Genomic DNA, 23,670 nt, shown 5'->3' with positions numbered 1-23,670 from the left:
AACCTCCACTATGGCCGATGAGTAGTCTAGTGTAGTTTAAGTTTACTAGTAAGTTTGAATTTATGTTTAATGTTCGGTTGTCAAGACTATGTTGAACGTATGTTTAAATTTATGCAAAATTCGGTTGAAGCTAAATTGAATGTATGCAAATTTATGTTTTATTTCGCTAAGTCTAGGGGATCGGCTAGAACCGACCAAAACTTAATGGAGTATAAATACTCCAGTAAGGTTTATTAGGCCGGATATTCCTTTATTTTATAGGGGATCGGTTAGAAATGCCCTAAACTAGTATAGATTTGTTTGAACTTAAACTAACAGGAAATTGTCCCATTTATGGATATGTGTTCAAATACATGTACACATGACTGTTGCCACCATATCTGAAAGTCAGCATATGTCATGCATACACAAGTGATCATACATTTACTAGCTCGCAATACTATCATATCGTCCCTGCTAGTAAGTAAACGCTCGAGCAGATGAAGACGCTCCTTATTTGATATATGGATACAGACCATATATATTTGGTTTCTAGAGTGACAGACACCGTTTTGACCGCCACCCCACAATATTCATCTCAAGGATAGCCGCTGCCACCATCACCATTTTGACCGGCTCCTCCTCCGCCGTTGTTGTCGTAGCCACCACCGTACCCAGGCCCATATCCACTATACCCGTCTGGACGTTGCGCAGGCATCGTTTCTTCTGCATGGATGCAAAAGAATGTCATTATTATACATATAGACATAGCACCTGCAGGCTGCATACAACTTAGCAATATGTCCTATTCAATTATTCAATTAACTAGCAACACTACATGTTCTTAACAGTTTTGCGGTATCAGTTTGCATACCACCTACTGCATGCGCTACATCCTGGGAGACGAGCAGGAGAGCGACCAATACGACGCCAAGGAGAAGTGGGTACTTTGCAGCCATTTCTATGCTTCTTGATAACAAGTTCGATGGAGCTTTGCAAGCTTTGTCTGGGAAGATAGCGTCCCAGCTATGCCCTATTTATAGAAGGGCCGGCACATGCATGCAAGTTCACCGATGCTGTTAGAATTTGAACGAGCAGGGTATTTGTGCATCTCACTCTCAACTTTTCGTGTTAGACTTCCCTAAAGGGCATGGCACTCCCATGCATCTATCAGCAATTTACCTGTGACGGAGGTTATAGGACAACATCCTAATTAATATCAACTAGTAAAGAGAGATAGGCTCTACGTCGAACTCCCTTTTTACAACATTGTCTGTCTGGTTCATAAAGAAACATTTGTGAATAAAAATAAAAGATGTCTTCGCAACAAAATCTTGAACACAAGAGAAAAAAATAACTATTAAATGTGTACAAAGAGAGAGAGAGAGAGAGAGAGAGAGAGAGAGAGAGAGAGAGAGAGAGCAGAAAATCACATTGCGGCAAAGCATGAGTTCAGCACTAGTTTTTCAAATTATCGTTTATATAAATTTCAAAGGATCTTTGTGAGATACCCAGACAAATATTGATGGTGTGTGGGTCGATCTAGGACTTCGGGGCTTTTTGGAAGGATGAGCAAGTGTGAGAGAGCCAAGCCGGTGATGAGGTTAAGGAGGAAGAGAGTTCATTAGGGGGTTTTAATTGGAATGGCTGAATCTTTCTTACTCTCCTTCAGAAAAAGGTTTGATTTAGGCGTTCATTCTCTACATTGTACCTTAGGCCCTAACTTCCTCTAATGGAGTGAACTAAGTCTGGCTTAGATGGTTAGGTTCATTATGGTGGAACCAACCGAGCTGGTTTCAAGTCCTAGAGTGACATGGGTACTAGCATATTATTTTGTGAATTGTTTTTTTCAGGCTTTCTGGTGCAATTTTTTTTTTCAGCGGGTAAACATGTCCGTAGAAATTAGCCACGTGTGGAAGGAGAGGTATGCTGGTCTCATTTCATTAGCAAGACAAAGAGTCACCTGCTAGTCACTCCGACTCCAAGGAGTCATATTCTTTTTTGACGCTCCCAAGAGTGGTATTCACTTCATACACAAAGTGTTGTGCATATAAGCTACTACCCCTCTCTCAGTTTACAGGATGTGCGCGTGCTCCTAGGTCGTCAATTTGACCAACCTAATATAAGTCATATATTACAAAAATATATATCAATATAAACTTCAGATGTTTTATTTTCAAATCGTATAATTTTTGTGTTGTATAGTTTATATTAAGGTGATAAAATTGGTAATCTAGGTTACGCGTAGGACTTGCAAAACTGAAACGGAGGTAGTACCTGAAGTTAACAAACACCTTGCATGAACATATACTCGCTCCTTTCCGGTTTATAGAGCTTATCTCAAAATTTTTAGTTGTTTCCGTTTTATGAGGCTTAATTTGATTGTTTCTCATCACATGTTCAAATTCCAAGGTGCATTAAATCATTGCATGCAAGTATTAAGAGAAAATTGACGAATGCATGTACTTTATGCATGCATGCATTGCAATTAATACATTGGTAAACATATTTTTTTGAGAAAAACAAAAGATTAATTGGGTGCTTTTGCAAACTACAAAAAGTATTCCACCACTCATCATCTACCTTGGTTGGTGAGATTTTTGAATTGAGCCTTATAAACTGAAAAGGAGGGAGTATACATCAGAGATTTTCTTCTCAATAAATGATAAACAACAAATGGCCATGGGTTTTCCTCTGCATCTTTTTCTAATGATCTTTTTCGTTGAGATGGAGTCTTTTTCTATTAGTTTTAATATGACCAGAAGCGTGTCACTCAGGTAAGGTTATGATAGCTCTAGAATTAAAAGTGCTTATTGTGTCGTGTGATGACCGCAAGACGACTAATATCAACGCTACAGTTGGGTTGACGTAAAAATATACAGAAATTTAGCACATCCAGTTGCGCTCCCAACCTGTATAAATTCAACATACTTTCATTGGTGTAACGACATACAAGAACACCCACACAACTAGCTAACATGGCAACTGTATCCTCGGCATGCATTTCCATGGCTGTACTACTACTACTCCTACTACTTTCATTCATCTCATGTTCTTCTCCGAGTCCAACCGCCGGCAACGGCAGCGATGCTGATCGCACCGCCTTGTTATCTTTCAAGGTCCAATTTTCTGACCCCTTTGGCATCCTTGCCAAAAACTGGACCACGGAGAGTTCTTTCTGCCACTGGGTGGGCGTCACATGCAGCCGCCGCCGACAGAGGGTCACTGGACTGTCACTGCCATACAGATCCCTCCATGGACCGATCACTCCTCTCTTGGGTAACCTCTCTTTCCTTTCTTTCCTAGACATCACCAGCACCAACCTCACTGGCTCCATCCCAACTGATCTTGGCAATCTACATCGTCTCAGATATCTCCTTCTAGGTGAAAATAGCCTATCAGGTGCCATTCCTCCTAGCCTAGGAAACCTGGCAGGGCTTAAGGTCTTTGATTTACGGCACAACCAACTCTCGGGCCAGATACCTCCAGGGTTGTTGCTGCATCTGAACAACCTTAAGGAGATTTATCTACAAAGAAATTATTTGAGTGGGCAAATACCACCTTATCTGTTCAACAACACTCCTTCCTTGAGGTACCTCAAATTTGGAAACAATAGTCTATCAGGTCCTATACCAGATGGTGTTGCCTCCCTGCCCATACTTGAGATCTTAGACATGCAGTACAATAAGCTTTCCAGCCTAGTGCCAGAAGCTATCTACAATATGTCTAGACTACACGTCATGGCACTCGCTGGCAATAGGAACCTAACCGGGCCAATACCAAGCAATCAAACATTCAGCCTCCCTATGTTGCAATTTATATCTCTCGCACAAAACAGATTTACTGGTCAATTTCCAAAAGGTATTGCATCATGCCAATACTTGAGAGAGATTTATTTGCATACCAATTCTTTTATGGATGTTGTGCCAACATGGCTAGCTAAATTGACACACCTTGAAATAGTTTCCTTGGGGGGAAATGACCTCATTGGTTCAATCCCACATGTTCTTAGCAATCTCAGCAGTCTTACAGTACTAGAGCTCTCTTTTGGCAACTTGAAAGGAAATATTCCACCAGAAATAGGAAAACTCCAGAAACTTTCATATTTGCTTCTTATGGATAATCAACTGTCTGGCTCAGTACCGCCAACACTTGGAAATATTGTTGCTTTGAAAAAGCTTGTTCTATCACACAACAAATTAGAGGGGGGCATGGGCTTCTTGTCCGCTCTTTCTGGATGTAGACAACTTGAACGCCTTATCCTGAACTATAATTCTTTCATAGGTGCCCTTCCAGACCATGTGGGGAATCTCTCAACAAAGTTAATTAGTTTCATTGCAAATCAAAATAAATTAACAGGTAGGCTTCCATCAACAATTTCAAACTTAAGTAGCCTTGAACTGATAGATCTTGGATACAACCAACTCACTGACTCAATTCCAGAATCAATCACTATGATGGGAACTCTTGTGTTGCTTGATATCTCTAACAATGATATTTTAGGCACTATGCCAACAAAAATGGGTATGCTTTTGGGTCTAGAACGACTATTTCTTGAAAGAAACAAAATATTTGGCTCCATACCAGATAGCATTGGTAATCTTAGCAGGTTAGAATACATTGACTTGTCCAATAACAGGTTAAGTCAAACACTACCGGCAAGCTTATTCCAACTTCAGAAACTTATCCAAGTAAATCTTTCTTATAATTCAATAGTTGGTGCTCTGCCAAATGATGTTGCTGGGCCAAGACAAATCGACCAAATTGATATTTCATCCAATTCCTTGAACGGGAGTATCCCAGAATCATTTGGTCAACTTAATATGCTAACCTACCTAATTCTGTCACACAACTCATTCGAAGGTTCAATTCCTAGCACACTTGATAAGCTAACTAGCTTAACTTCATTAGATCTCTCCTCCAACAAACTCACTGGTGCCATTCCCATGTTCCTTGAAAACCTTACCGACTTGTCTATGTTGAACCTCTCCTACAATAAGCTAGAAGGTCAAATACCCGAGAGAGGTATTTTCTCAAACCTCACGACACAATCTTTCATTGGGAATACCGGGCTTTGTGGTTCTCAACGTCTTGGATTTTCTCCTTGCCATAAAAAGTCCCACCCTTATAGTAGTCTTCTTCTCAAATTTCTACTCCCAGCTATCCTGGTAACTTGTAGCGCCCTTGCTATTTTTTTGTACCTAATGATTGAAAAGAAGCATAAGAATTTCAAAGCTCACGGCGATGTGGTAGATGCCACAAGCCATCAATTAGTTTCCTACCATGACCTTGCCCATGCCACTCGGAATTTCAGTGATGATAACATGTTAGGGTCTGGAGGATTTGGAAAAGTATTCAAGGGACAACTTAGTAATGGTTTGGTTGTTGCAATAAAGGTTCTTGACATGAAGCTTGACCATGCCATCAGAGTCTTTGAGGCCGAGTGTCATGTGCTCCGCATGGTGCGGCATCGTAACCTCATAAAAATACTCAACACATGTTCAAACATGGACTTTAGAGCATTGGTTCTTCAGTTCATGCCCAATGGCAGCTTGGAGACACTGCTACATCATTATGATGGCGCAATGTACCTAGGATTCATGGAGAGGATGGATATCATGCTCGATGTGTCATTGGCAATCAATTATCTCCACCATGAGCACCACGAGGTGGTTTTGCATTGTGATTTGAAGCCTAGCAATGTGTTATTTGACATGGACTTGACGGCGCATGTGGCGGACTTTGGCATTGCAAAGATGCTATTAGGTGATGACAACTCGATGATTGTTGCTAGCATGCCTGGAACGGTTGGTTACATGGCACCAGGTACATTGCTAAAATTTGTTATACTGTTTGCTAATTATATTTCATTAATTGTTCTTTAGAGTCTTTACATATTTTTCTCGTGTAGAATATGGGTCTATGGGAAAAGCATCACGTAAGAGTGATGTATTCAGCTACGGAATCATGCTTCTTGAAGTTTTCACTCGAAGGAGACCTATGGATTCTATGTTTGTGGGAGAACTAACCCTTAGAGAGTGGGTTCGTCAGGCATTTCCTGCAAATCTTGTCCACGTCGTGGATAGCCATCTACTGCAAGGCTCATTGCCTTCCATCTGCGACTTGAATGAAGATTTTCTTGTACCGATATTTGAGTTGGGTTTGCTCTGTTCTAGCCATTCGCCAAACGAGAGGTTGACGATGAGCGATGTGGTTGCGATATTGAACAAGATCAAGGTGGCATACACCAAAAGGATGTCAGCGAAAGAGAGTGTGGATTGGTAAATCATCTGCACTTGTGTATCTGTCTTGTTCCTACTCTGAGAACATCCATCAACGGCACTAGATAATCATCTGCACGTGTGGATGTTGTTGTTGTTGTTGTTCTTGTTCTTGTTCTTGTTGTGTGCTACACGCTTTTTGCTCCATAATTTGATGATCAAGGCTTACATATATTTTTTTCTTGGTGATATGAAATCCGTTCAAAGCAACTTCCCTTATTCATCTCCTTCTTTTTGGACTTTCGTTAAAACCTAGGGTTGATACTAATATGAAAATTGATTCGTGCAAGTCACTTGTATGAAAAACTTTCATGGTCCTTGGTCCTTGTTCTTCTAGATTTGTTTCGATCCCTTCGGGTTTCAAGAAATCAGGCGTCGGCTTCTGGGTTTGGATCGGCAACTTGCTTTTGCGCATATGTTGCATGGCTCGTCTTCATAGGTCAACACGTGCATTGGCGTTGCATTACTAGTACGAGCAGTTGGTCAGTGGTTTTTCTAGATCGTTGACGGTAATGATTCTTATTTTTTTTGCGGGATATCATTGTAAGGGCATCTCCAATGCCGACCCTCAAACGCGGTCAAAGTAAGAAAAACCCTCTAAAAGAATTTCTATATTGACCTTGGACATATAAAAGTTCCAAACTGAATCTCTTTAGAAAGAGGATCTTTTGTCTCATGGTAGCTTGCTCCAGCCCCTTACGAAACATCCTTATTGGGTTAACCATACACTTCACATGTTTCTAGCGACTCACATGGCATCATCAAATGATACAATTCTTGGATAAGAATCTACACCGTACTAGAACACCCTTGTTGGCGATTCTTTACTGCGACAGCATCTAGGGTTCCTCAAATAATACGATATCTCACACCGGGCTCGCCTTTGCCTTTGATTCTTATCTTTTGCATGAGATATAAATAAAGAATTCCAGACATCTCGGTAAACCAAAAACAGTCTAAACCAAAGAAGATGCTCTTATGTAACCAAGGGAAAGGACTGACTAGCCTCTAAATTTTCAGAGAATTAATAGACTCTTTCTTTACACATTTTTTAGTAGGGAAATACAGTTGTAGCCAAGAGCCCAAGACACGATGATAAATACCGACGATTTTGTTGTACAACAATTTGGAAGTTGAGATGCATGTTGCAGTCAAGTTGACATCATGTCATAACCTGACGCTCAATGACACAATGAAAATCATCGACCAATTTTCTTGTACGAACAATTTGGAAGTTGAGGATGCACGTTGGATTCAAAGTAAGTATCATGTCAAAACCTGACGCTTAATCATAAAGCTGTACGCATATATCGTCGCATGCTTTTCCTTTCAGTGACCACGTCTTTCAGGCAGCGAGGGTGGTGGCTTTGACAGGAAGCCGAAGCATCAATGGGCATGGGAAGGGAGGCTCTAAGACGCCTCCGTACACTAATACAGTAGTATAAGATTAAATCAAACTGCAAAAATGTCTTACGTTAGTTTACAGAGGGAATATGTATAAACAGCATGTGCGGAGAAAAGGTGGTTTAGTTTTTCCATGTGCTGCAAAATCTCGCTCCGGAAGAGGATTTAGCAGAAGATCTCGTCGCTTTAAATTGCTTTTCCACTTTTACCCGGTATCATTTTCAATCTTTTTCACTTTTTATTAGACTACTTTTCTAATTACTACTCTCTTCGCTTCATAATATAAAAGCGTTTTTAACACTAATATGATGTCAAAACACTTTTATATTATGGGACTGAAGGAGTATGTAAAATAATAACGAGCTTGTGTATTTTTACGTACATGTAACTAAACATATCTGTAGAGCATGCGTATATCTGGTAGTTACTGCTTACTTACTGATTGGCCGTTGTCATTTGTCACCGAGCTCTGGCAATTGTACACATGATGATTTTTGAATAGAAATGTACGCAAATTAAAGGCCAGCAATCACTAGTAGAAAAGAAGGCTTTGGTTCAGGCTGGGTCAGCCCATTAGTCCCGGTTTAATCCAGAATCGGGACCCATGGGGGCATTGGTCCCGGTTCGTGAGGCCACGGGTCTGTCGGGCCTCGTAGGGGCATTGGTCCCGGTTCGTCTGGCCCATTTGGTCCCAGTTGGTGGGACGAACCAGGACCAATGGGCCTCGCTCCTGGCCCACCACCATTTGTCCCGGTTGGTGGCTTGAACCGGGACCACAGGCTTCCCTTTAGTCCCGGTTCATGCCAAGAATCGGGACCAATGAGGTGCCTATATATACCCCTCGCCCGCGAGCAGAGCGTTCCAGTGCTCTGTTTTTCTCTGGCCGGCGAGGGGAGGGCTTTGTGGTGCTCTAGCTCACCTCCTATGTACATGAGGTGTTCGATGAAATGCCCTAGTCACACTAGTTAAGCTTTCTCCTGTCGAAACTCGACCTCAAAGCTCCATTTTCCTCGAGATTTGTCTAGGTTTAGCGGCCTGTCACGTCCCATTCCCGTCTTCACCACCGTCGATCGCCCGCGCCGATCTCGTCGCCGGCACCACCGTGGTGAGCCTCTTGTTCTTATCTTCTTTCTGAAAGAAAAAAATTATTACTTTAGATAGATACTTGTCTAATTTTCTTACTATTTTATTGCTTGTTATTATATAGTGCGATGGTTTTGGTATCCGCCCCCGTCGGCCCTCGTCTTGTCTATGATTCGGATGTGGTATATATTATCTTTTTATAACTATTTGGTTCATTTATTGTTTATGACAATTATGCCGACCAACGTGACATAGATTTTATTTATGTAGGACGTAGTTGAACCGGAAATTCCAAGCGACCCTATTGTCGAGAGGTTAAATTTAGTTGAAGAAGAAAACAATTACTTGAAAGAAAAAATAAAGGCCCTCGATAAAGCAACGGTCACTTGCTACTATCTGTAAGTAGTACTACTTCTCTCATTAAGTCTCTCTATATAGGTCATCTCTTTTATTGCATATATTTATAATTATCCTCACTATATTATGCAGATTGAAGATCGCCGAATTGAAGAAAAGACAAATCGGTGATATTGGGTTCATTAACACAAATCTCATAGATGCAAGTGAGGTTAAATATCGTGCCGAAGATACCGAGGTCAACTTGCTACGATCATTGGTAATAAATGAAAAGAAAGATATAATACTCTTTCCTTACAACTTCAAGTGAGTGTTACTGTCTTGTGCATATTCGATTTCCCTTATTAGTCCACGTTATAGTAATGTAATTGATGAGTTATGCATGCGTGCGCAGCTTTCATTATATTCTCCTAGAGATTAAGCTTGAGCAAGGACTAGTAACCGTCTTAGATCGAGACGAAAAGATCCCCAGGACTATGCGGACATGACTCAAATGCTCGAGAAGTAAGTTAAATCGATCATTATCCACCATATCAGCAACTTTGTTCATTTCCTGATATCAAGTAATTGTTTTCTTTGTCTGCCAGGCTTTGGAGAAAATTCACCAAAAAAGCTCCGGGACTGCCGAAGAAGCTGCAATTTAGACACCCGAAAGTAAGTACTATAGTAACATGTTCCGCGCATCTCCTAGTGATTCAAGCGCTAGTTTCATCAATACCATTTGGCATGCTTGCTTATTGATACATTCATTTTGCATCATGCTTTTATATCGATATTTATTGCATTATGGGTTGTTATTTCACATTATGTCACAATACTTATGGCTATTCTCTCTTATTTTACAAGGTTTACATAAGGAGGGGGTGTTGGAAATATGCCCTAGAGGCAATAATAAAATGATTATTATATTTCCTTGTTCATGATAATTGTCTATTATTCATGCTTTAATTGTATTATCCGGAAATCGTAATACATGTGTGAATACATAGACCACAATGTGTCCCTAGTGAACCTCTAGTTGACTAGCTCGTTGATCAATAGATAGTCATGGTTTCCTGGCTATGGACATGGGGATGTCATTGATAACGGGATCACATCATTAGGAGAATGATGTGATGGACAAGACCTAATCCTGAACATAGCACAAGATCATATAGTTCGTTTGCTAGAGTTTTTCCAATGTCAAGTATCTCTTCCTTAGAACATGAGATCGTGTAACTCCCGGATACCGTAGGAGTGCTCTGGGTATACCAAATGTCACAACGTAACTGGGTGACTATAAAGGTATACTACGGGTATCTCCGAAAGTGTCTGTTGGGTTGACATGGATCAAGACTGGGATTTGTCACTCCGTATGACGGAGAGGTATCTCTGGGCCCACTCGGTAATGCATCATCATGAGCTCAAAGTGACCAAGTGTCTGGTCACGGGATCATGCATTACGGTATGATTAAAGTGACTTGCCGGTAACGAGATTGAACGAGGTATTGGGATACCGACGATCGAATCTCGGGCAAGTAACATACCGATTGACAAAGGGAATTGTATACGGGGTTGCTTGAATCCTCGACATCGTGGTTCATCCGATGAGATCATTGAGGAGCATGTGGGAGCCAACATGGGTATCCAGATCCCGCTGTTGGTTATTGACCGGAGAGTCGTCTCGGTCATGTCTGCATGTCTCCCGAACCCGTAGGGTCTACACACTTAAGGTTCGGTGACGCTAGGGTTGTAGAGATATAAATATGCAGTAACCCGAAAGTTGTTCGGAGTCCCGGATGAGATCCTGGACGTCACGAGGAGTTCCGAAATGGTCCGGAGGTGAAGAATTATATATAGGAAGTGCAGTTTCGGCCATCGGGAGAGTTTCGGGGTCACCGGTATTGTACCGGGACCACCGGAAGGGTCCCGGGGGTCCACCGGGTGGGGCCACCCATCCCGGAGGGCCCCATGGGCCAAAGTAGGGAGGGGAACCAGCCCATAGTGGGCTGGTGCGCACCCCTAGGCCCACCCCATGCGCCTAGGGTTGGAACCCTAGGGGTGGGGGGGCGCCCACCTGGCTTGGGGGCACTCCACCCCTTGGCCGCCGCCCCTCCTAGGAGATCCCATCTCCTAGGGCCGGCGCCACCCTAGGGGAGCCTATATAAAGGGGGGAGGGAGGGGGCAGCCACACCATGAGTCTTGGCGCCTCCCTCTCCCCTGCTTCACCTCTCCCTCTCGCAGTACTACGGTGAAGCCCTGCTGCGGTGACGCCCTGCATCCACCACCACGCCGTCGTGCTACTGGATCTTCATCAACCTCTCCTCCCCCCTTGCTGGATCAAGAAGGAGGAGACGTCACGCTGACCGTACGTGTGTTGAACATGGAGGTGCCGTCCGTTCGGCGCTAGGATCTCCGGTGATTTGGATCACATCGAGTACGACTTCCTCATCCCCGTCCTTGAACGCTTCCGCGCGTGATCTACAAAGGTATGTAGATGCAATCCGATCACTCGTTGCTAGATGAACTCATAGATGGATCTTGGTGAAACCGTAGTAAAAATTTTGTTTTCTGCAACGTTCCCCAACAGTGGCATCATGAGCTAGGTTTATGCGTAGCTCTCCTTGCACGAGTAGAACACAATTTGTTGTGGGCGTAGATGTTGTCAACTTTCTTGCTGCTACTAGTCTTATCTTGCTTCGGCGGTATTGTGGGATGAAGCGGCCCGGACCGACCTTACACGTACGCTTACGTGAGACTGGTTCCACCGACTGACATGCACTAGTTGCATAAGGTGGCTAGCGGGTGTCTGTCTCTCCCACTTTAGTTGGAGCGGATTCGATGAAAAGGGTCCTTATGAAGGGTAAATAGAAGTTGACAAATCACGTTGTGGCTATTACGTAGGTAAGAAAACGTTCTTGCTAGAACCCTTTTGCAGCCACGTAAAACTTGCAACAACAATTAGAGGACGTCTAACTTGTTTTTGCAGCAAGTGATTTGTGATGTGATATGGCCAAAGTTGTGATGAATGATGAATGATATATATGTGATGTATGAGATCATGTTCTTGTAATAGGAATCACGACTTGTATGTCGATGAGTATGACAACCGGCAGGAGCCATAGGAGTTGTCTTTATTTTTTGTATGACCTGCGTGTCATTGAGAAACGCCATGTAAATTACTTTACTTTATTGCTAAACGCGTTAGCCATAGTAGTAGAAGTAATAGTTGGCGAGCAACTTCATGGAAACACGATGATGGAGATCATGATGATGGAGATCATGGTGTCATGCCGGTGACAAGATGATCATGGAGCCCCAAGATGGAGATCAAAGGAGCTATGTGATATTGGCCATATCATGTCACTATTATTATTTGATTGCATGTGATGTTTATCATGTTTTTGCATCTTGTTTACTTAGAACGGCGGTAGTAAATAATATGATCCCTCATAATAATTTCAAGAAAGTGTTCCCCCTAACTATGCACCGTTGCGACAGTTCGTTGTTTCGAAGCACCACGTGATGATCGGGTGTGATAGATTCCAACGTTCACATACAAGGGTGTAAGACAGATTTACACATGCAAACACTTAGGTTGACTTGACGAGCCTAGCATGTACAGACATGGCCTCGGAACACAGAAGACCGAAAGGTCGAGCATGAGTCATATAGAAGATACGATCAACATGAAGATGTTCACCGATGTTGACTAGTCCGTCTCACGTGATGATCGGACACGGCCTAGTTAACTCGGATCATGTTATACTTAGATGACTGGAGGGATGTCTATCTAAGTGGGAGTTCATTATATAATTTGATTAGATGAACTTAATTATCATGAACTTAGTCTAAAATCTTTACAATATGTCTTGTAGATCAAATGGCCAACGTTGTCCTCAACTTCAACGCGTTCCTAGAGAAAACCAAGCTGAAAGACGATGGCAGCAACTATACGGACTGGGTCCGGAACCTGAGGATCATCCTCATAGCTGCCAAGAAAGATTATGTCCTACTAGCACCGCTAGGTGACACACCCGTCCCACAGAACCAAGACGTTATGAACGCTTGGCAGACAGTGCTGATGATTACTCCCTCGTTCAGTGCGGGATGCTTTACAGCTTAGAACCGGGGCTCCAAAAGCGTTTTGAACGACACGGAGCATATGAGATGTTCGAAGAGCTGAAAATGGTTTTCCAAGCTCATGCCCGGGTTGTCTCCGACAAGTTCTTCAGCTGTAAGATGGAGGAAAATAGTTCTGTTAGTGAGCACATACTCACTATGTCTGGGTTACATAACCGCTTGACTCAGCTGGGAGTTAATCTCCCGGATGACGCGGTCATTGACAGAATCCTCTAGTCGCTTCCACCAAGCTACAAGAGCTTTGTGATGAACTTCAATATGCAGGGGATGGAAAAGACCATTCCTGAAGTATTTGCAATGCTGAAATTAGCAGAGGTAGAAGTCAAAAAGGACCATCAAGTGTTGATGGTGAATAAAACCACTAAGTTCAAGAAAGGCAAGGGTAAGAAGAACTTCAAGAAGGACGGCAAGGGAGTTGCCGCGCCCGGTAAGCAAGCTGCCGGGAAGAAGCCAAAGAATGGACCCAAGCCCGAGACTGAGTGTTTTTATTGCAAGGGAAGTGGTCACTGGAAGCGGAACTGCCCCAAATACTTAGCGGACAAGAAGGCCGGCAAAACGAAAGGTATATGTGATATACATGTAATTGATGTGTACCTTAACAGCACTCGTAGTAGCTCCTGGTTATTTGATACCGGTGCAGTTGCTCACATTTGTAACTCAAAGCAGGAGTTGTGGAATAAATGGAGACTGGCGAAGGACGAGGTGACGATGCGCGTCGGGAATGGTTCCAAGGTCGATGTGATCGCCGTCGGCACGCTACCTCTACATTTACCCACGGGATTAGTTTTAAACCTCAATAATTGTTATTTAGTACCAGCTTTGAGCATGAACATTGTATCAGGATCTCATTTAATTCGAGATGGCTACTCATTTAAATCCGAGAATAATGGTTGTTCTATTTATATGAGAGATATGTTTTATGGTCATGCTCCTATGGTGAATGGTTTATTCTTAATGAATCTCGAGTGTAATGCTACACATATTCATAGTGTGAATACCAAAAGATGTAAGGTTGATAATGATAGTCCCACATACTTGTGGCACTGCCGCCTTGGTCACATAGGTGTCAAACGCATGAAGAAGCTCCATGCCGATGGACTTTTAGAGTCTCTTGATTACGAATCATTTGACACGTGCGAACCATGCCTCAAGGGTAAGATGACCAAGACTCCGTTCTCAGGAACAATGGAGCGAGCAACCAACCTATTGGAAATCATACATACTGATGTGTGCGGTCCAATGAGTGTTGAGGCTCGTGGTGGCTATCATTATGTTCTCACCCTCACTGATGACTTGAGTAGATATGGGTATATCTACTTAATGAAACACAAGTCTGAAACCTTTGAAAAGTTCAAGGAATTTCAGAGTGAGGTTGAGAATCAACGTGACAGAAAAATCAAGTTTTTGCGGTCAGCTCGTGGAGGAGAATAATTGAGTCACGAATTTGGTGCACACTTAAGAAAATGTGGAATAGTTTCACAACTCACGCCGCCTAGAACACCTCAGCGTAATGGTGTGTCCGAACATCGTAATCACACTCTATTAGATATGGTGCGATCTATGATATTTCTTATCGATTTACCGCTGTCATTTTGGGGCTATGCTTTAGAGACTGCCGCATTCACTTTAAATAGGGCTCCGTTGAAATCCGTTGAGATGACACCGTATGAATTATGGTTTGGGAAGAAGCCTAAGCTGTCATTTCTAAAAGTTTGGGGATGTGATGCTTATGTCAAGAAATTTCAACCTGAAAAGCTCGAACCCAAGTCGGAAAAATGCATCTTCATAGGATACCCTAAAGAAACTATTGGGTATACCTTCTACCTCAGATCCGAAGGCAAGATCTTTGTTGCCAAGAATTGATCCTTTCTAGAGAAGGAGTCTCTCTCGAAAGAAGTAAGTGGGAGGAAAGTAGAACTTGATGAAGTAGTACCTCTTGAACCGGAAAGTGGCGCAACTCGGGAAAATGTTCCTGTGGTGCCTGCACCAATTAGAGAGGAAGTTGATGATGATGATCAAGATACTTCTGATCAAGCTCCTACTGAACTTCGAAGGTCCACAAGGACACGTTCCGCACCAGAGTGGTACGGCAATCCTGTCTTGGAAATCATGTTGTTAGACAACAGTGAACCTTCGAACTATGAAGAAGCGATGGCGGGCCCGGATTCCGACAAATGGCTGGAAGCCATGAAATCCGAGATAGGATCCATGTATGAAAACGAAGTATGGACTTTGACTGACTTGCCCGATGATCGGCGAGCCATAGAAAATAAATGGATCTTTAAGAAGAAGACATACGCGGATGGTAATGTGACCATCTATAAAGCTAGGCTTGTCGCTAAGGGTTATCGACAAGTTCAAGGGGTTGACTACGATGAGAAATTCTCTCCTGTAGCAAAGCTGAAGTCCGTCCGAATCATGTTAGCTATTGCCGCATACTATGATTATGAGATATGGCAAATGGAGGTCAAAACGGCATTCCTTAACGGTCATCTTAAGGAAGAACTGTATATGATGCAGCCGGAAGGTTTTGTCGATCCTAAGAATGCTGACAAGGTGTGCAAGCTCCAACGCTCGATTTATGGGCTGGTGCAAGCATCTCGGAGTTGGAACATTCGCCTTTGACGAGATGATCAAAGCGTTTGGGTTTATGCAGACTTATGGAGAAGCCCGCGTTTACAAGAAAGTGAGTGGGAGCTCTATAGCATTTCTCATATTATATGTAGATGACATACTTTTGATGGGAAATGATATAGAGCTTTTGGACAGCATTAAGGCCTACTTGAATAAGAGTTTTTCAATGAAGGACCTTGGAGAAGCTGCTTATATATTAGGCATCAAGATCTATAGAGATAGATCAAGACGCCTCATAGGTCTTTCACCAAGCACGTACCTTGATAAGATATTGAAGGAGTTCAATATGGATCAGTCTAAGAAGGGGTTCTTGCCTGTGTTGCAAGGTGTGAAATTGAGCTCAGCTCAATGTCCGACCACGGCAGAAGATATAGAAGAGATGAGTGTCATCCCCTATGCCTCAGCCATAGGTTCTATTATGTATGCCATGCTGTGTACCAGACCTGATGTAAACCTTGCCGTAAGTTTGGTAGGAAGGTACCAAAGTAATCCCGGCAAGGAACACTGGACAGCGGTCAAGAATATCCTGAAGTACCTGAAAAGGACTAAGGAAATGTTTCTCGTTTATGGAGGTGACGAAGAGCTCGTCGTAAAGGGTTACATCGACGCTAGCTTCGACACAGATCTGGATGACTCTAAGTCACAAACCGGATACGTGTATATTTTGAATGGTGGGGCAGTAAGCTGGTGCAGTTGCAAGCAAAGCATTATGGCGGGATCTACATGTGAAGCGGAGTACATGGCAGCCTCAGAGGCAGCACACGAAGCAGTCTGGGTGAAGGAGTTCATTACCGATCTAGGAGTCATACCCAATGCGTCGGGCCCGATGACTCTCTTCTGTGACAACACTGGAGCTATTGCCCTTGCCAAGGAGCCCAGGTTTCACAGGAAGACCAGGCATATCAAGCGTCGCTTCAACTCCATTCGTGAATGTGTTCAAAATGGAGACATAGAGATTTGTAAAGTACATACGGACCTGAATGTAGCAGATCCGTTGACTAAACCTCTCCCTAGAGCAAAACATGATCAACACCAGAATTCCATGGGTGTTCGATTCATCACAATGTAACTAGATGATTGACTCTAGTGCAAGTGAGAGACTGTTGGAAATATGCCCTAGAGGCAATAATAAAATGATTATTATATTTCCTTGTTCATGATAATTGTCTATTATTCATGCTTTAATTGTATTATCCGGAAATCGTAATACATGTGTGAATACATAGACCACAATGTGTCCCTAGTGAGCCTCTAGTTGACTAGCTCGTTGATTAACAGATAGTCATGGTTTCGTGGCTATGGACATGGGGATGTCATTGATAACGGGATCACATCATTAGGAGAATGATGTGATGGACAAGACCCAATCCTGAACATAGCACAAGATCGTATAGTTCGTTTGCTAGAGTTTTTCCAATGTCAAGTATCTCTTCCTTAGACCATGAGATCGTGTAACTCCCGGATACCGTAGGAGTGCTCTGGGTATACCAAACCTCACAGCGTAACTGGGTGACTATAAAGGTATACTACGGGTATCTCCAAAAGTGTCTGTTGGGTTGACACGGATCAAGACTGGGATTTGTCACTCCGTATGACGGAGAGGTATCTCTGGGCCCACTCGGTAATGCATCATCATGAGCTCAAAGTGACCAAGTGTCTGGTCACGGGATCATGCATTATGGTACAAGTAAAGTGACTTGCCGGTAACGAGATTGAACGAGGTATTGGGATACCGACGATCGAATCTCGGGCAAGTAACGTACCGATTGACATAGGGAATTGTATACGGGGTTGCTTGAATCCTCGACATCGTGGTTCATCCGATGAGATCATCGAGGCACATGCTGGAGCCAACATGGGTATCCATATCCCGCTGTTGGTTATTGACCGGAGAGCCGTCTCGGTCATGTCTGCATGTCTCCCGAACCCGTAGGGTCTACACACTTAACGTTCGGTGACGCTAGGGTTGTAGAGATATGAATATGCAGTAACCCAAAAGTTGTTCGGAGTCCCGTATGAGATCCTAGACGTCACGAGGAGTTCCGGAATGGTCCGGAGGTGAAGAATTATATATAGGAAGTGCAGTTTCGGCCATCGGGAGAGTTTCGGAGTCACCGGTATTGTACCGGGAACACCGGAAGGGTCCCGGGGGTCCATCGGGTGGGGCCACCCATCCCGGAAGGCCCCATGGGCCAAAGTGGGGAGGGGAACCAGCCCATAGTGGGCTGGTGCGCCCCCCTAGGCCCACCCCATGCGCCTAGGGTTGGAACCCTAGGGGTGGGGGGCGCCCCACCTGGCTTGGGGGGCACTCCACCCCTTGGCCGCTGCCCCCCTAGGAGATCCCATCTCCTAGGGCCGGCGCCCCCCCTAGGGGGCCTATATAAAGGGGGGGAGGGAGGGGGCAGCCACACCTTGAGTCTTGGCGCCTCCCTCTCCCCTGCTTCACCTCTCCCTCTCGCAGTACTACGGCGAAGCCCTGCTGCGGTGACACCCTGCATCCACCACCACGCCGTCGTGCTGCTGGATCTTCATCAACCTCTCCTCCCCCTTGCTGGATCAAGAAGGAGGAGACGTCACGCTGACCGTACGTGTGTTGAACACGGAGGTGCCGTCCGTTCGGCGCTAGGATCTCCGGTGATTTGGATCACGTCGAGTACGACTTCCTCATCCCCGTCCTTGAACGCTTCCGCGCGTGATCTACAAAGGTATGTAGATGCAATCCGATCACTCGTTGCTAGATGAACTCATAGATGGATCTTGGTGAAACCGTAGAAATTTTTTTGTTTTCTGCAATGTTCCCCAACAGGGAGAATGCCGGCAGCTGGAATTCTGGGCTGGAAAAGGAGCAAATATTAGAGACATATTCTGCATTACTCCAAAAGTCCTGAAACTCCACGGAATACCTTATAATAAATAATGAAAAATCCTCGCCAAAGATGAAGACCATGGGGCCCACACCCTGTCCACGAGGGTGGGGGCGCCCCCCCCCTAGGGCGCGCCCCCTACCTCGTGGGCCCCCTGGTGGCTCTCCGATGACCATCTTCTCCTATATGAAGTCTTTCGTCGAGAAAAAAAATAGGAAGCAACCTTTCGGGACGAAACTCCGCCGCCACGAGGCAGAACCTTGGCGGATCCAATCTAGAGCTCCGGCAGAGCTGTTCTACCGGGGAAACTTCCCTCCCGGAGGGGGAAATCATCGCCATCGTCATCACCAACGCTCCTCTCATCGGGAGAGGGCAATCTCCATCAACATCTTCACCAGCACCATCTCATCTCAAAACCCTAGTTCATCTCTTATGTCCAATTATTGTCTCCAAGTCCGGGATTGGTGCTAGTAGGTTGCTAGTAGTGTTAATTACTCCTGTAGTTGATGCTAATTGGTTTAATTGGTGGAAGATCATATGTTTAGATCATTTATGCATATTATTACCCCTCTGATTATGAACATGAATATGCTTTGTGAGTAGTTACGTTTGTTCCTGAGGACAAGGGAGAAGTCTTGCTATTAGTAGTCATGTGAATTTGGCATTCGTTCGATATTTTGATGAGATGTATGTTGTCTAGCCTCTAGTGGTGTTATGTGAACGTCGACTACATAAAACTTCACCATTATTTGGGCCTAGAGGAAGGCATTGGGAAGTAATAAGTAGATGATGGGTTGCTAGAGTGACAGAAGCTTAAACCCTAGTTTATGCGTTGCTTCGTAGGGGGCTGATTTGGATCCATATGTTTCATGCTATGGTTAGGTTTACCTTAATACTTTTGTTGTAGTTGTTGGGGAACGTAGTAATTTCAAAAAAATTCCTACGCACACGCAAGATCATGGTGATGCATAGCAACGAGAGGGGAGAGTGTGATCTACGTACCCTTGTAGACCGACAGCGGAAGCGTTAGCACAACGCGGTTGATGTAGTCATACGTCTTCATGGCCCGACCGATCAAGCACCGAAACTACGGCACCTCCGAGTTCTAGCACATGTTCAGCTCGATGATGATCCCCAGACTCCGATCCAGCAAAGTGTCGGGGAAGAGTTCCGTCAGCACGACGGCGTGGTGACGATCTTGATGTACTACCGTCGCAGGGCTTCGCCTAAGCACCGCTACAATATTACCGAGGACTATGGTGGAAGGGGGCACTGCACACGGCTAAGAATATGATCACGTGGATCAACTTGTGTCTCTAGGGGTGCCCCCTGCCCCCGTATATAAAGGATCAAGGGGGGGTGCGGCCGGCCAGGAGGAGGGCGCGCTAGGAGGAGTCCTACTCCCACCGGGAGTAGGATTCCCCCCTTTTCCTAGTTGGAATAGGATTCGGGAAGGGGGAAAGAGGAGAGAGAGAAGGAAGGGGGGGCACCGCCCCCCTCTTCTTGTCCTATTCGGACTAGGGGGGAGGGGCGCGCGGCCCAGCCCTGGCCACCTCTCCTCTCTTCCACTAAAGCCCACTAAGGCCCATATACCTCCCGGGGGGTTCCGGTAACCTCCCGGTACTCCGGTAAAATCCTGATTTCACCCGGAACACTTTCGATATCCAAATATAGGCTTCCAATATATCAATCTTTATGTCTCGACCATTTCGAGACTCCTCGTCATGTCCGTGATCACATCCGAGACTCCGAACAAACTTCGTTACATCAAAAAGCATAAACTCATAATATAACTGTCATCGAAACCTTAAGCGTGCGGACCCTACGGGTTCGAGAACAATGTAGACATGACCGAGACACGTATCCGGTCGGAACCTGGATGCTCATATTGGCTCCTACATATTCTATGAAGATCTTTATCGGTCAGACCGCATAACAACATACTTTGTTCCCTTTGTCATCGGTATGTTACTTGCCCGAGATTCAATCGTCGGTATCTCAATACCTAGTTCAATCTCGTTACCGGCAAGTCTCTTTACTCGTTTCATAATACATCATCTCGCAACTAACTCATTAGTTGCAATGCTTGCAAGGCTTATGTGATGTGCATTACCGAGAGGGCCTAGAGATACCTCTCCGACAATCGGAGTGACAAATCCTAATCTCGAAATACGCCAACCCAACATTTACCTTTGGAGATACCTGTAGAGCTCCTTTATAATCACCCAGTTACGTTGTGACGTTTGGTAGCACACAAAGTGTTCCTCCGGTAAACGGGAGTTGCATAATCTCATAGTCATAGGAACATGTATAAGTCATGAAGAAAGCAATAGCAACATACTAAACGATTGGGTGCTAAGCTAATGGAATGGGTCATGTCAATCACATCATTCTCCTAATGATGTGATCCCATTAATCAAATGACAACACATGTCTATGGCTAGGAAACATAACCATCTTTGATCAACGAGCTAGTCAAGTAGAGGCATACTAGTGACGTTTGGTTTGTCTATTTATTCACACAAGTATTATGTTTCCGGATAATACAATTCTAGCATGAATAATAAACATTTATCATGATATAAGGAAATAAAATAATAACATTATTATTGCCTCTAGGGCATATTTCCTTCAGTCTCCCACTTGCACTAGAGTCAATAATCTAGATTACATAGTAATGATTCTAACACCCATGGAGCTTTGGTGCTGATCATGTTTTGCTCGTGGAAGAGGCTTAGTCAACAGGTCTGCTATATTCAGATCCGTATGTATCTTGCAAATCTCTATGTCTCCCACCTGGACTAGATCGCAGATGGAATTGAAGCGTCTCTTGATGTGCTTGGTTCTCTTGTGAAATCTGGATTCCTTTGCCAAGGCAATTGCACCAGTATTGTCACAAAAGATTTTCATTGGACCCGATGCACTAGGTATGACACCTAGATCGGATATGAACTCCTTCATCCAGACTCCTTCGTTTGCTGCTTCCGAAGCAGCTATGTACTCCGCTTCACATGTAGAGTAGTTGCGGATGCTTGCAATAGAGGTTAATCATAAGTGGGATGCTTGTTCAAGTAAGAACAGCACCCAAGCACCGGTCCACCCACATGTCAAATTATCAAAGTACTGAACGCGAATCATATGAACGTGATGAAAACTAGCTTGACGATATTCCCATGTGTCCTCGGGAGCGCTTTTCCTTATATAAGAGTTTGTCCAGGCTTGTCCTTTGCTACAAAAAGGATTGGCCACCTTGCTACACCTTATTTACTTTTGTTACTTGTTGCTCGTTACAATTATCTTATCAGAAAACTATCTGTTACCACTTATTTCAGTACTTGCAGAGAATACCTTGCTGCAAACCGCTTATCATTTCCTTTTGCTCCTCATTGGCTTCGACACTCTTACTTATCGAAAGGACTAAGATAGATCAAGACTCTTTTCTGGCGCCGTTGCCGGGGAGTGAAGCGCCTTTGGTAGGTGGAATTTGGTAAGGAAAAAATTTATATAGTGTACTGAAATTTACTGTCACTTGTTACTATGGAAAGTAATCCTCTGAGGGGCTTGTTCGGGGTATCTTCACCCCGACCAGTAGAGCAAATAGTTGCTCCTCAACCTACTGAACCTATTGAAAATGAATATGAAAATGAAATTCCTTATGAGTATCCTTCGGGTATGATAGAAAAACTGCTAGCTAATCCTTTTACAGGAGATGGAACAAAGCATCATGATGAACACCTAATATGTGTGGATGAAGTTTGTGGATTATTTAAGCTTGCAGGTATATGCGATGATGTTGCTAAGAAGAAGGTCTTCCCTTTATCTTTGAAGGGAGACACATTGATATGGTATAGGCTATGTGATGATACGAGATCATGGAATTATAGAAGATTGAAATTGGAATTTCATCAAAAGTATTACCCTATGCATCGTGTTCATCGTGACCGCAATTATATATATAATTTTTGGCCTCGCGAAGGAGAAAGCATTGCTCAAGCTTGGGGAGGCTTAAATCAATGTTATATTCATGCCCCAATCATGAGCTCCCAAGAGAAACAATTCTTCAAAAAATTTATGCTCGGTTTTCTGAAAATAATCGCACCATGCTCGATACTTCTTGTGCTTGCTCTTTTATGATGAAGACTATTGGATTTAGATGGGATTTATTGGATAGAATTAAATATAACTCTGAAGATTGGGATCTCGACAAAGGTAAGGAGTCAGGTATGACACCTAAGTTTGATTGTGTTAAATCTTTTGTGGATACTGATATTTTCCGTAAGTTTAGCACTAAATATGGACTTGATTCTGAGATAGTAGCTTCTTTCTGTGAATCCTTTGCTACTTATGTTGATTTCCCTAAGGAGAAGTGGTTTAAATATCATCCTCACTTATAATGATCCTATTGTTCCTACTTGTTATGTTGAGAAACCACCTTTCCCTGTTAGGATAAAGGATCATGCTAAAGCTTCAACTGTGGTTCATAAAAGCAATATTAAAACATATACACCTCCTGAGCAAGTTAAAGTTGAACCTAATATTGCTATTGTTAAAGAGCTCTTGTCTGATAATATTGATGGGCATGTTATTCAGTTCTCCGGTGAAACTGCTAGAATTGCTAAACCTTGTGCTAAAGATAAACATAGACCTGTGGTAGGCGTGCCTGTTATTTCTGTTAAAATAGGAGAACATTGTTATCATGGCTTATGTGATATGGGTGCTAGTGCTAGTGTTATACCTTATGACTTGTATACAGAAATCAAGCATGAAATTGCACCTGCTGGGTTAGAAGATATTGATGTCACAATTAAACTTGCTAATAGAGATACTATTTCAGCAATGGGAATTGTTAGAGATGTTGAAGTTTTGTGCGGGAAAACTAAATATCCTGCTGATTTTCTTGTTCCTAGTTCCCCACAAGATAGCTTTTGTCCCATTATATTTGGTAG

General features: G+C 43.6%; 1 protein-coding gene and 1 long non-coding RNA gene across 2 annotated transcripts; one reads left to right on the top strand and one right to left on the bottom strand.

Annotated features, from left to right (window-relative positions):
* Nucleotides 1-306: 306 nt before the first annotated feature.
* LOC123182323 (uncharacterized) lies at nucleotides 307-1,045 on the bottom strand. The gene is made up of 2 exons (XR_006492085.1): nucleotides 854-1,045; nucleotides 307-705 (listed from the first exon to the last, which is right to left on the bottom strand). It is a non-coding gene; the product is annotated as an uncharacterized lncRNA (long non-coding RNA).
* Nucleotides 1,046-2,939: 1,894 nt separating this feature from the next.
* LOC123069605 (LRR receptor-like serine/threonine-protein kinase EFR) lies at nucleotides 2,940-6,453 on the top strand. Its single transcript, XM_044492495.1, has 2 exons — nucleotides 2,940-5,805; nucleotides 5,891-6,453. Exons 1-2 carry the CDS (start codon nucleotides 2,958-2,960, stop codon nucleotides 6,262-6,264), a joined length of 3,222 nt encoding a protein of 1,073 aa, XP_044348430.1. The 5' UTR covers nucleotides 2,940-2,957; the 3' UTR covers nucleotides 6,265-6,453.
* The last annotated feature ends 17,217 nt before the right edge of the window (nucleotides 6,454-23,670 follow it).

The sequence above is a fragment of the Triticum aestivum genome, chromosome 1A, assembly GCF_018294505.1.
Source record: "Triticum aestivum cultivar Chinese Spring chromosome 1A, IWGSC CS RefSeq v2.1, whole genome shotgun sequence".
Lineage (NCBI taxonomy): Eukaryota > Viridiplantae > Streptophyta > Magnoliopsida > Poales > Poaceae > Triticum > Triticum aestivum.
The sequence above is the reverse complement of the archived record's forward strand: the minus strand, read 5'-3'. Positions and strand labels throughout refer to the sequence as shown.